The 13,399-nt window shown below is 55.8% G+C and overlaps 1 protein-coding gene across 1 annotated transcript in view; it reads left to right on the top strand.

The window, feature by feature from the left end:
- Positions 1–3,799: 3,799 nt before the first annotated feature.
- Positions 3,800–13,399, top strand: part of SLC22A1 (solute carrier family 22 member 1) — a gene marked incomplete at both ends in the record, with an annotated part of 28,118 nt that continues 18,518 nt past the window's right edge. The window contains 4 exons of the mRNA XM_080700758.1: positions 3,800–4,210; positions 10,019–10,122; positions 10,471–10,625; positions 11,998–12,166. Of these exons, the coding sequence (XP_080556884.1) occupies positions 3,800–4,210; positions 10,019–10,122; positions 10,471–10,625; positions 11,998–12,166 (839 nt within the window). The remainder of the gene's footprint in view (positions 4,211–10,018; positions 10,123–10,470; positions 10,626–11,997; positions 12,167–13,399) is intronic.

The raw sequence follows: 13,399 nt of genomic DNA on the forward strand, positions 1-13,399 counted from the left end.
CCATCTATAGACTTCCCCAGGGCTGCCCCAGGGACCCCTCCAGCCACGCCCTGCTCACCGCCAGGCAGTCCATTACAGCGGGGTTATCCACCGCTGGGATCACAAGCCTCAGGACTCAATGACAGCTCCAGACATTAGTAAATGAGCCCTTGGGGGACATTTCAGATCTAACCCTAACAGCGCGTGTCCCCTCCTGCAGGGTGAAGTCCAGTGACCGACCCGTCCATCACCTCAATTCCTGGTGGCCTTCTCCTTGCCAGCCCTACCCCAGGTCCCCAGGCCGGGCTCGGGGCCTCTGCCCTGTGGCTCCTTCTTTCTGGAACACTTTCCTGCAAACATCTGTGAGGCTCGCCCTCCTGCTTCCCCTGGGCTCAGTGTCACCAAGGCCTCCCTGGTCCGGCTTGAGAGGCGGCTGTCTTCTGCCCAGCCTTCCAGCGGAGACGCTCTTGTCACTGGTGTGCCTGGCACTGTGCCGGCCTGGCAAGCATGGCGCTTGTGTGTTAAATGAGTAGCTGAGCAAGTGAGTGAGCCCATGGGTGAGGGCGGGCGGGGGAGAGTGGCAGTGCAGAGCAGGCCGTGCCCGGCCCGGAGCCGCCCCTGTGCACAGCAGTGGTCGCCACGACTCCCGTCACTGGAGTCCAGGCACTGGGTGGGAGGACCCCACGCTTGTTGGTATAGCACAACCATAAGGCGCACATTGGTGATAAAGATGGCCGCCTGGGGACTTATCAAACAGGTAGCACATGGATGTGTGGTGTGTCAGCTCCACGTCACAAGAGCCAGACCGTTGAACGAAGCCACCCCTCCCTCACCTGAGACCCAAGAGCAGAGGAGCCCCAAGACTGGCCACAGCGGCACCCTGACCCCTTGCAGGTGCCCAGGCTGTCTGGCCTTCCCTGTGTGGGCCTGAGCCTGGTGGTTGGGAGACTTAAGAGGGAATGGGGCAGGAGTGGGGGAGGCCAGAGCCCTCTGAGCCAGGAGGAGGAGCGCCTCCTGCCACCCGCCACCTGCCTCCCGCCACCCGCTGTCTTTCTGCATGATGGGGGGGGGGGGACAAGCCAGCGTGTGTTGAAAGCGGGACCTTTGCACCCGTTGGAGAGGACTGGGCACTTCTGGGACTGGCAGGGCAAACGTCCAGCTCTGTGTGTACCCCTGACCTCCATTTGGAGGGCTTTGCCACCCTGCCCTCCTCCAGGGTGTATTCTGCCCTCCCAGCAGCCGCCCAGAGGTGTTCCAAAGGAAAAAACTCAGGGAGATCTCCCCACGCGGTCCCCAGGTGCGCACGCTTTGGACCAAGCCAGAGGATTGCTGGGCTTGACGTCCCAGCTCCACATGCCCTCGTGCAAAGGGTCACCCAGGGCGCCTGAGCAGCCACGTACCTGCCTGCCTCCTGCTCCCCGGTGCCTGGAGGTGCCACCCGGCATACCTGCCCTCCTGGGGCCGAAGCAGGGGCAGCGCCTGGTGGCACTTTGATGCCTCTTGTCAGCGAGTCTGGGCCACAGTCCCCTGGGGTCTCCCGCCTGTGCAGAGGCAACCACAGGCCAGTTTTCCCGGGAGCTCAGGCTGCTTCACAATCAGGTGTCTGCTCGGGGACGGCCGTGGCCCTCGCAGGTGGGTTCTGGAAAGCACGTGTCTGTTGGAGACTGCTGGGCTGCTCTGCGTGGAGCCCCAGTGTGCCCCTCGCACCTGAGGCAGGGGAGCTGGGGAACCTGGATGGAAGCTAACCCGCTGCCTGGCTCCATCTCTGAGCCCCAGGTGAGCTGGGCCGTCTCTGTGTTTCCCGGAGCAGGATAAGTGGCCCAGGTCAGAGCTGGCTGAAGGGGCCTGCGTGTGGCTGCCCATGAGCCCTGCCAGGCTGGCGGCCAGGGGTCCCGGGCTGCGGAGGCCCTGGCCTGGGAGCCCACCTGGGTGTGGTGGAGGATAATAACTGGATGCAGACCCTGCACGGTGGGAGCAGAGCAGAGCTGGGCTCACCCCCGCCAGGCCCCTAGAGCCAGGGCTAGCAGCCTGCTGCTCGTGACCATGGAGAGGGCAGCCCCAGCGCAGCCCGGCAGCTTGCAGCGCGCTGTCAGCCACGCTACAGCCCAAACAAGGCTGGTCTGGAGGGAGAGGTGCCTCCAGGCCCACGAGCTTGCTGGTGAGACCCAGCCCCTGAGGCTGGGACTGGGTCTCTATTGCTCTCTGGCTACCCACAGGTTCCTGAGCTCCTGGCCATGCAGGCCTCCCAATAGGGCCACCAGCCTCCTGGAGCCAGAGAGATTCCAGACATGCGCGTTGCAGTGTGTGTGTGTGTGTGTGTTACTGGGGAGTGAGCTCAGGGGTGTTCTACCTCTGAGCTATGCCCCCAGCCCTATTTTATTTTTATTTATTAAAATTTCTTTTTCAGTACTGGTGACGGAACCCGGGGGCATTCTACCTCCAAACTACACCCCCAGCCCTATTTTTTTTATTCTTTATTTGGAAACAGGGTCTCACTGAATTGCAAAGAGCCTCACTAAGTACCTGAGGCTGGCCTGTCTCAGCCTCTCAAACGCTGGGATTACAAGCATGTGCCACCATGCCTGGCTTTATTTTTATTTTGAAAGAGTCTCACAGCTGGGCATGGTGGCATACACTTGTAATCCCAGCATTTTGAAGGCTGAGACAGGAGGATCTCGGTTTGCAGCCAGCCTCAGCTACGTAGGCCCTTTGCAACTCAGTGAGACCCTGTTTCCAAATAAAGAATTAAAAAAAAATAGGGCTGGGGGTGTAGCTAGGAGGCAGAAAGCCCCTGGGTTCCATCCCCACTTACTGAAAAAAAAAAAAAGTCTCACTCAGTTGCTGTGGGCCTTGCTAAGTTGCTGAGGCTGTCCTCAAACCTGCTATCTTCCTGTCCTAACCTCTCAAGTACTGGGATTACAGGCATGCAGCCTTGTGCCTGGCTGGACATAGGAATCGTATATGCCATAACCACAGAGGCATCATTTTTCATCGGTTGGAATAGGTTCTGCACACCCAAGGTGTGAGCACCGAGAGGCGGGGCCTGGGCCCCCTGGCAGTGGCTTGATACCTTGCTCACCCCTACATCACCTTGAAAGGCATATACGGGGCAGAGAGGCCAATGGTGGCCCCGGGACCCTGGCTGCCTGCCGTCACTGCCCCGTGGATCTTCCTTTCTATGTCTGCCTCCCTGAGGTACCGTGGAGTACCGTCTGTAGTCCATAGCCTAGCACAACAGCACAATGCCAGAAGGCTATAAGGACTTGCCAAGTACCTGGGGAAGGAGATAAGAGGGCGTATCGTAGTGGCTGCGGTAGGGACCAGTCAGAGAACACACACCTTAGCTGGAGGCTGGCTCCACAACTGAAGGCTGGTGTTTCTGACGTGGGCCATCACTGAGTGGCGAGTGGTCCTTTAAGGTCTCCCTTTCCACGAGTTTCTACCTTTGATTCCTCTGGGCTATAAAAGGTTCCTTAGTAGATAATCTCTTTGGAAAGGCCTGAGAGGCGGAGGAGGGCTGCAGGGCCGCTCACCTGCTCTCTCTTGCTCTGCAGGTGATTGCCAGGACTCCCAGGCTGGAGCAGGGCTGCTGGCCTCTGAGCAAAGCAAACAGTGCGGCGGCCCTCCGCGCTCCCTTGACCTCACACCGGCACCATGAGGTAAAAGGTCACTGTTAGTTGCTCTCTAGATGAGCCATGCTTGGACAGAAACATGATTGCAAATCGCCCCATCTCAAAGAGCTTTAAATGACAGGTTGGAGGCAGCGCCGCGGCGCAGACCAGAGCAGGTCTCACCAGGCTGATGCGGTGGTGGCCCAGCCATGCCCACCATAGATGAGATTTTGGAGCAGGTCGGGGAGTTCGGCTGGTTCCAGAAGCAAGCCTTCCTGACCCTGAGCCTGATCTCAGTGGCCTTAGCCCCCATCTACCTGGGTGTCGTATTCGTGGGCTTCACCCCAGACCACCGCTGCCGCAGCCCCGGGGTGGCCGAGCTGAGCCAGCGATGCGGCTGGAGCCTGGCGGAGGAGCTGAACTACACGGTGCCCGGCCAGGAGGCGGCGGGGGAGGCCTTCCTCCGCCAGTGCATGCAGTACGAGGTGGACTGGAACCAGAGCGCCCTCAGCTGTATGGACCCCCTGGCCAGCCTGGCTGCCAACAGGAGCGGCCTGCCGCTGCGCCCCTGCCAGCACGGCTGGGTGTACGACACGCCCGGCTCTACCATCGTCACGGAGGTGAGAAGAGGCTCTGTGCAGTGGGAAAGGTGGAGTGCCCAGGGGCAGGGGAGACACAGGCAAATCCTAGGTGGCTGCGGTTCACATAGGAGAGAGGCCGGGTCCTACTTCCTGTGCCCTTAGAGATCTCCAACTCTGTCCTGGTCCTGTCCCCTGTGCCACAAACTCTGGGTATTAGAAGAGAAAGCTGACGCTCAGAGGGATGACACAAGCAGGTACATGAGATTGTTGAGACCTGGTTCTACGGGGCTACTGCCTGGGGTGCCCTCCTCTTCCCGCCGCCTCGCTCTGAGCCCGCAGACTTCACTCAGGGCCCGGATTCCCCATCCGTGATATTGCGGAACCCTTCCCTCCACTCTAGTGGTGACAGATGACCTTAATGAGTGCCACTGAGGTGGTGTGGACTTAACCTGCCCAAGTTCTGGGATTAGAGAAGGGCACCACTGCGCCCAGCTGTAATTCAGTATTTTTAAGGGTAATTGTGTACCAGATGTTGCATGATATTTTATTTTGATAGCTGTGGCAGGGAATAAAAATATTGCATGGGATATATTTATCCTAAAAATTGTTGTTTATCTGAAATTCAAATTTACTGGGCTCTCCATCTTTTTGTGTGTGTGTGTGTGGGTCTGGGGATGGAACCCAGGGGCATTCAACCTCTGAGCTATACCCACTACTCTATTTTTTTTTTTCTTTTATTTTGAAACCGGGTTTCACAGAGTTGCAGAGGGCCTCACCAAGTAGCTGTGATCCTCCTGTCTCAGCCTCTCGAATGCTGGGATTACAAGTATGTACCACCACGCCCAGCTCTTCCATGTTTTTATTTGCTGAACCTGGCCACCCTCCCATAGTGCCAGATGAAGGAGGGCATTCTACCTCTGAGCTACATCCCAGCCCAATTTTTTATTCTTTACTTCAAAACAGGGTCTCACTGAGTTGCAGAGGGCCTCATTAAGTACTGCGGCTGGCCACAAACCTGGATCCTCCTGTCTCAGTCTCCCGAATGCTGGGGTTATAAGCGTGCGCCAGCACACTGGGCTCTGAAGGAGTTTGGTCTTAGGCCAAGGAGCAAGATGATCCTAGCTAGACCTAGTGAATGGTCTAGAAGCAGGATGGTGGTGGGATTGGAGGCTTCATGAAAGGTAAAGAAATGCATGAAGAGGCCAAAAAAAAAGAGCCGGGATGAGAAATGTCAGTCAACACGGTTGTCATGGGAATGAGAGGGAGGCATGATGTAAGAGCCCACGCTATTGCCTGGTTCAGCAAGAAGGAGGAGCCTGATTTGGCTGAGGGTTCTAGTTGCTGGAGCAGGAGGAGGGAGCTACTGAGTGCTGGGTGGGGACTTGGGGAAGCAGCAGCTTGGGCAGGTGGAAAGGGGGTGACCTGCAGCATCAGGAACAGAGAGGGGGCGAAAGAGGCCAGAGGCCAGAGAGGACTTTAGAAGGGTCCTGCTAAGCGGGGTGCGGCGGTGCACACCTGTACTCCTAGTACTCGGGAGTCTGAGAGTGGAGGATTGCAGGTTTTATCCCAGCCTCAGCCATTTAGAGAGACCGTCAGCAACTTAGCAAGACTGTTTCAAAATGTGTAAAAAAGGGCCAGGGCGTGGTGGTGCATGCTGTAATTCCAACATTTGGGAGACTGAGACAGGAGGATCGCAGTTCATGGAGGGCCTCAGCTACTCTTAGTGAGGCCTTTTGCAACCCAGTGAGAGACTGTTTCAAAATAAGGAAGAAAATATAGGGCTGGGGGTGTAGCTGGGGGTGGGGGGGTAGAATGCCCCTGGGTTCCATCCCCAGTATGGCAAGAATAGAAAAAAAATTAAAAAGGAGCTGGAGTTGTAAATTGGAAGTAGAATGCCCCTGAGTTTAATACCCAGGTACAAAGGAAAAAGAAAGTGATCTACTATCTGCGCGGTGAAGGAGGGGCCCCAAATCCAAACGACCCCAAGAGCCAGAATCTGGGTGGGGATGTGAGTCCTGGCGCTGTTACTGGCCGGATGGCGAGGGAGCTGGCTTTAGGAGTTGAAAGGGCGGTGGGTCACCGGGAGGTGACTGGGAGGGCAGGTTGGTGAGGCAGGGGCAGTGAGTGACTCCTGGGTGGGTACAATCTCCTGCGTTAGTTCTCCCTCCTAGTTGCTTCCAAAGCGCCTTTTCCCCGTGCCTTATCCTACACTAAAGATTATTGCAGAATTAACTAGTTATTCATTTCTTTAGAACTAATTTTTAACCTGGCATTACCTTGGACATTGGAACTTAGGAGGGAGGTGAATGCTTTTATTTAAGCACCAACTGCGACTCCCACCCAAGGCTCAGGGATGGGATCGTGCGGCCCCTGGGGAAGGAGGGTGACGCTCTCTGGCTTCCGGCTCCCCATCAAGGCCTGTTCTACCAGCCTGGGGCACGCAGAGCAAGAGGCAGAGGCCGTCATGCCAGGACCCTGCCTGGTCCTAGGGCAACCTGCATGCCCATCTGTCACCTACTGAGGCAGAATCCCTAGAACAGGGAGATTACATATATATGTATGTATTTGTAGGTATGTCTTTGTATGCATGTATACATGTATATGTATATATTTGTATGTGTATATATGTATATGCTATATGTATATATGTGTAAATATACACATATATACACATACATATATGTAATAGGAATTAAGCCCAGGGACATTCTACCTTTGAGTTACACCCTCGCTCCTTTTTTTTTTAAACAGTCTTGCTAAGTTGCTGAGGGCCTCACTAGGTTGCTGAGGCTGGCCTGTGATCCTCCTGTGTCAGCCTCCCAGTACAGGATTACAGGCATGCGCTGCCACGCCCGACAAGGAGAGATATTTTGTAAGGAGCCAGGGCAATTCTTGCAGTGAGGCAAATTAAAGAAGGGCTGTCCTGTTGCTCAAAGAGCTACCTAGCCCTGGGGGAATCCTAGCAAGGACAGGGTTTAGACCTGGGGTCAGACCCCACTGTCCCTGCCTTTTGGCTCTCGTGGGGCCGAGCCAGGCTCAGAGGGCGCACAGCTGTGCCTGGAGTGTGTCCGGTGGGCAGCACTTGGGAGCCCCGGCACCCAACCCCGGCAGGGTTGCAGGTCTCCCAGCGTCTCTAGGGACTGATCCTCATGGCTGGCAGGGCCTCTGCACACAGTGAGATCGGAAGGTGAGGCCAAAACGAGGCGCTTCCTCCAGACCTGGGGTTTGCCTGGCACCTTGCACCATGACGGGCAGAGCCTTGCTGGAAGGAGGCATGCTGGCCTGCTCCCCACGACCTTCCTGCTGCATGGAATGCTGTCCTGGTTGATATGGGCAAAGCTATAGAGACAGTTGGGTACCTGGAGACAAAGGCCCCGGGTGGCAGATCCCACCCAGGGACATCTGCACCGCGGGGCGGGTGCAGAGCCAGCAGCTGGGTACCCAGGAGATGCGCCAGAGCCATGGTCTAGGCTGACGTAAAGGAAATGAACTTGGGGGTTGGTGGAGAGGGCGAGTGGGCGCAGTACTTTGTCACCTCCTGGGCCTGCGGAGCCACCCACAGGCCCAGGCAGCGTGGTCTGGGCACAGGACGGCTGCTAGTGGAGGCAGGCCTAAGCCAGGTGTCAGCACGGTCCTTCCTGTATTCAGAAGATTAGGGTGCTCCTGTCAAGGAGCTAATCCGAGTTCAGTCTCTGAGACTCCAAATGTTTGAGACTTGGGTAGCTTTAGAGATTTGGGGCTGAGGTATTAAGACCTCATTTTATTTTATTTGTTTTTGAGGTACTGAGGATGGAACCCAGGGACATTCTACCTCCAGGCTACAACCCCAGCCCTATATTTTTTTTTAGTCCTTTTTTAAAAAAAATTTGAAACAGGATCTCACTGAGTTGCAAAGGGCCTCACTAAGTAGCTGAGGCTGTCCGCAAACCGCCATCCTCCGTCAGCCTCCCAGATGCTGGGATTGCAAGCGTGCGCCACCACGCCCGACAAGACCTCATTTTATTTTAAATGAAAACAAAACAGTTCATTATTTAGCAAAACCGCTTTCAGATGATTTCTCATCTTTGATGCTCAAAGTGTAGCTCTGGGCTTTGGGGGCGGCACCGGGACTGGTATAAAATGTGTGTGTTTCAGAATGGGAAACTGGCTCAGAGTTGCCATCACAATGGGACCGAGTCATTCTGGTTAGGTAGAGCCGTGGATCTGATGCAGGTATGAAGGTGGGGAGGGAAGGAAGCCCAGAGGCCTGGCCCCGCTTCCCACCACCTGGAGTCCCACCTCCCGTCTGCCTGGCTCAGCTCTGAAGAGGCAGTGGGCCAGCTCACAGGCTTGCACCATGCCCGGGCATGTGCCAGCGTGGCCCTGTGCCTTGGGCCAGGGAAGGCCCCGCCCCTGCCCTTCTTCCCTCTGGCCTCCAAACACACAGGACACCTGCTTCCCCAAGCCCCTGAGCTAGCCTGTCTCAGGCAGGCGTCCCTTCTCTCTTGTACTTTTTTTTGGTACTGAGGATGGAACCCAGGGGCATTCTACCTCTGAGCCACCCCCAGCTCTATTTTTCATTCTTTATTTTGAAACGGTCTCACTGAGTTGCAGAGGGGCTCACTAAGTAGCTGAGGCTGGCTGTGAACCCCTGATCCTCCTGTCTCAGCCTTCCAGATGCTGGGATTATAAGTGTGCGGCACCACGCCCGGCCCCCGCTCCATTCTTTCCTCTGTCTCTTCTCCCAGGTCTTGGCACACTGGACCCCCTGAGTCTCCTGCGTCTCAGACCTCCACCTAGGGTGCTAGAGTGCACCCCATTGTCTCTGCCCCCTCTTCTTGCCACTCACAGCTGCACCAGTCACCACAGAATGTCCACAAGTATTGGTGACAATTCTTTAATCAAATACATAATAGCTAATAAAGGCTCGTTGATAACTCTGGAAAATGTATTTCTTTTGCGACATTTATTTGTGGGAAGTACTAGACCATATTTTTACTTAGAGAACTCACCTGGCAGCCAAGTCTCCTTTGAGAGGTTTGTCTGTTCTTGTTCCCCTATTTTTTTTTTTTTTTTTTGCAGTACTAGGGATGGAACCCAGGGGCGTTCTGCCTCTGAGCTAAACCCCCAGTCCTATTTTTCGTTCTTTATTTTTAAACACAGTTTCAGTGAGTTGCAAAGGGCCTCACTAAGAAGCTGAGGCTGTCCTTGAACCACATCCTCCCGTTTTAGCCTCCCAAATGCTGGGATTACAAGCGCACGCCACCACGCCCGGCTCTTGTTCCCTTTACCAAAGACATTTGCTTCTTTGACAGGCGACTAAGCCATGGCCAAGCATTGGCAGCAGCTGCTTTAATTAGCATATGATGAGAGAGATACAAAGGTGCTGGAAACATACATGTGTGTGTGTGTGTTGAAAAATAATATGTATTATATATAACAATATATGCATATATAATATACATATACAATACATTCTATATTATATATATATAATTTGTAATGGAGTTTGCATCCAGGGGCATGCTGCCTCCGAGCTACACCCACAACTTTATTTTATGTTGAAACAGGATCAGCTAAATGGCTGAGGGCCCCTCATCTGCCAAGGTTGGCCTCGAACCTTCCATCCGCCTAACTCAGCCTCCCAAGTACTGGGATTACAGGCCAGGTCACTGTGCCCGGAGGTGACATGTTAATATTTACCGAGAGAGTCACCAGCAGCCTTGTCTTGTATAGTAGGGAGATCTGATGAGGGGAAAGGGTGGACTGCTCAGAGACACAGCCTCTGTGAAGCGGGGCTCGGCGTGGAGGGAGGAGGGAGCCCGTGGTCCTGCCTCAGCTGCGTCTCCGTGCCCCTTGCTCCTGCAGTTTAACCTGGTCTGCGGCGACGCCTGGAAGGTGGACCTCTTCCAGTCCTGTGTGAACTTGGGCTTCTTCCTCGGCTCCCTGGGCGTCGGCTACATTGCGGACAGGTGTGTGAAGGCCAGTCTAGCCAAACGTCTTCTCCATGAGTGAAGGGAAGGGGGTCTGGAGATGCTACAGAGGTGGCGGAGACGATGCGGTGGGTGGTGTGGGGTGTCTGCGGTGGAGATGTGTGTTGGGCATGGGATCGCATGGGGCTGGGGTCTGTGCTTCGAGCATGCGGTGGGCACAGTGTGGGGACAGGGCCTGTGGAGGAAGCAGGAGTTCCCTCTTTATGCAGGAAGCCTGGGACGCGTTGGAGCTGCGGGGACGCACATGGGGGCTGTGCAGTGGGCAGGACAGCCGTGAGCACCTCACCCCGATTCTCTGCCCTCCACCTCCGCCTTCTGTCTCTGCAGGTTTGGCCGCAAGCTTTGTCTCCTGATGACCTCTCTGGTCACTGTTGCGTCGGGCATCCTGACGGCAGTTGCCCCGGACTATACGTCCATGCTGCTCTTCCGCCTGCTGCAGGGGCTGGTCAGCAAGGGCACCTGGATGTCCGGCTACACCCTGAGTAATTGCACACGGGGCCGAGGCCCGGCTTGGAGCTCGGTGGCGGGCAGACCGGGGCTGGCTAAACGTGGGGTGGGGCTTTGGGAAGGGGGTGTTTGTGGGGTGTAGCGAAATTGTGGTAATGATTGGTTGTGTGACTTGGGCCAGCGGGGGCAGGTGCAGTCTCCTGTCCCCTCTACAGCATTGACAAAGGGGTGCAGAGAGCCCAGACGGGTGGGGGAGTGTTTTAACACTTTAGATATAAAAGAACCCACAACTCCTTACAAGAAACCAGAAACTCCTTATAAGAACAACAACAAACTCAGCTGGGTTGAATGCCATTCCAGGGTTAGGAGGGAGAACCAGAGGAAAAAAGAGAGATGATTAAAAAAAAAAAAAAGACCGTGGTTTAAATCAACGCGAGTGGCCTACATATTAGCCACCGGTCTGGAGAGGAAGCATGGTGGTGGCCTGGACCAGTGGAGGTCACAGACTGGGGGGATTCTTTTGCATTTTGAGAATAAAGCCAATGGCAAGAATCCATTAGTGGAGAGGAGGTGTAAGAAAACAGGTGGAGGGAATGTTGACTGTGGGTGCCGGAGTTGGAGGAAGGGTCTGTGGGGCACAGGTAGGTCTTGGGGTCCCACTGTGTTAAGGAGAACCCAGGAGAGGAGGACAGGACACCACCGAGCCAGAAGAGGGCCAGCCAGCATGCCTGGGTAACCAGAGAAGCCCACTCAAGGACAGAGGGCTTCTGGGCCTCTTCCCATGTCACAGCTGATGCCCACCTTGGCATCTGTCCCTTGCCCCTCAAGCCCCTAGCAGGCAGGAAGGGCACCTGGCCTATCAGCTCCTCGGCCTGCCCGCCGCGCAGTACCGTGGCGCTTGCGGCGCAAGTGGAGGCACTGCCTGAGTGATCCTGGACCTAGTGCAGCCCCCAGAGTGAAGGCGCCACGGTCTGTCCCCTGAGACTACGAGGCACAGAGAGGTCCTGTAACTTGCCCAAGACCACACAGCTGCTCAGTCCTGAGTGTGGATTCCACCCGGAGTTGCTCCCTTACACGGGCTGCCTGCTGTCAGGGCGTGAGCTCTCGTGTACGCGCGACGTGCTCAGACCCTGAGAACAGCACTAATGCACACCCAGCTCTCGCTCTGCCTGGGACTTCTAGGAGGAAGGTCTGGGGAGGGGAAGGGAGGGGAGGCGGAGAAAGAACGGTTAGAGAAAACCAGGTGACAAGCAGGCTTGTGAGCGTGGCACCCTACAGCACATGGCATGGAGCGGAGGTTTTAGGAAAGGAGAAATGCAGGTGCCAGGGTCTGGCGGGTGGACGGGGGCAGGGGGGCCCTAGGCCTGGCTTCCCCTTGAATCCATGGCGTCCGTTTCTTTGTTGCAGTCACAGAGTTTGTGGGCTTGGGCTACAGAAGGACGGTGGCGATCCTGTACCAGATGGCCTTCACGGTGGGGCTGGTGGTGCTCGTGGGGGTGGCATATGCCCTCCCGCACTGGCGCTGGCTCCAGCTGGCCGTGTCCCTGCCCACCCTCCTGTTTCTGACCTACTACTGGTAAGACCTCCCTGATCCACGCCCCACCCGCTCGCGGAGCCAGGGTCAGTGGTATGCTGCGCCAAGTCCTGACCACCCCTTCCAAGGACCACAGTGTCCACACCCATGCTGTACGGGGCTATTCCTGGAGTATTTGTACCCTGAGGGGCCCCTGGGGACATGGGGAGCTATTCTCCTGTGAGACAGAGCCGACTCACATTCACAGCCCTGACGTAGGCCCTGGCGATGCTACTTGTCAGCCAGAATTCCAGGGAGCACAGGGGCTGGCCGTCCACCTGAGGCCTGGCTCGGGCCTCCTCTAGAAGGACAAGGCCCAGCTGGCTGCAGGGAGCCTGCCCTCAGCGGGCCTCCTTGTGCAAGGGTGGAGGAGGAGGTGGTCTATTTAAAGTGTCTAGAATCCCTCCGCAGGTTTTATCCCAATAAAGATGGTTCTACTGTTAGAAAAAAGAAAAAAGAAAAAGAAATAAAATGCCTAGAACACGGGAAGTTCATTTTACTATAGTGGGCACAAGCCCCTGCAGCCCCGCAGGCTCCCAGTGGGCTAACACCAAGTGGGCAGTACCAGCTCCCCGGCTGGTTAATCCTCTCCCTCTCTCCCCTCCCCGCCCAGCCCTTCCCCTTCCCACCTCATTTTTACAGTCACGGTGGGGTTATTAACAGGCTCCGACAGCCCTCCCACCTAGCCATATAGTAGCTATTTGATCTTGGTTGAATGAATCTCTGAATGTATTCATGGAAGGGCCGCTCAAGGGACTCTCCCCTGGGAAACTCATTACGGCCCAGAACCAGTTCAAGCGAAGTGTGGATGTTCTCAGCGATGAGCACTTTGCAGGGTCTGGAGGGAAAAGCAGGTCCACGGTCACCGCGGAGGGGCGGCGGGGAGAGCGCCTTGTTGAATCACCTTTTGTCAGTTTTGCTGTGGGTGAATCTCACCGTTGGATGCACCAGGACAGCCTGGCCTCTCTAAACTAAAGCTGGTTTATGAGTGCTGCAGGGTCCAGGCTGGTGAGGTCCCTGCCCTCCCTGTCATTGTGAAACAAGGTGCTGTCCTGCAGGAAGGACCCAGACGGACCCACGTGGACCCCTCCACAGTGAGGCTGCTTTAGGGTTGTCAGAAGACCCTGTGCCATGGTCCAGTCTCTGAGTGGCAACACTGCCGCCCCATTTACAATTGCACGGTGTTTATCTGATTATAAAGGGAAAGGAATATATAATATTTTTTGAGAATTGTTC

Source organism: Muscardinus avellanarius, assembly GCF_963383645.1.
Source record: "Muscardinus avellanarius genome assembly, chromosome: 8".
Taxonomy (NCBI): domain Eukaryota; kingdom Metazoa; phylum Chordata; class Mammalia; order Rodentia; family Gliridae; genus Muscardinus; species Muscardinus avellanarius.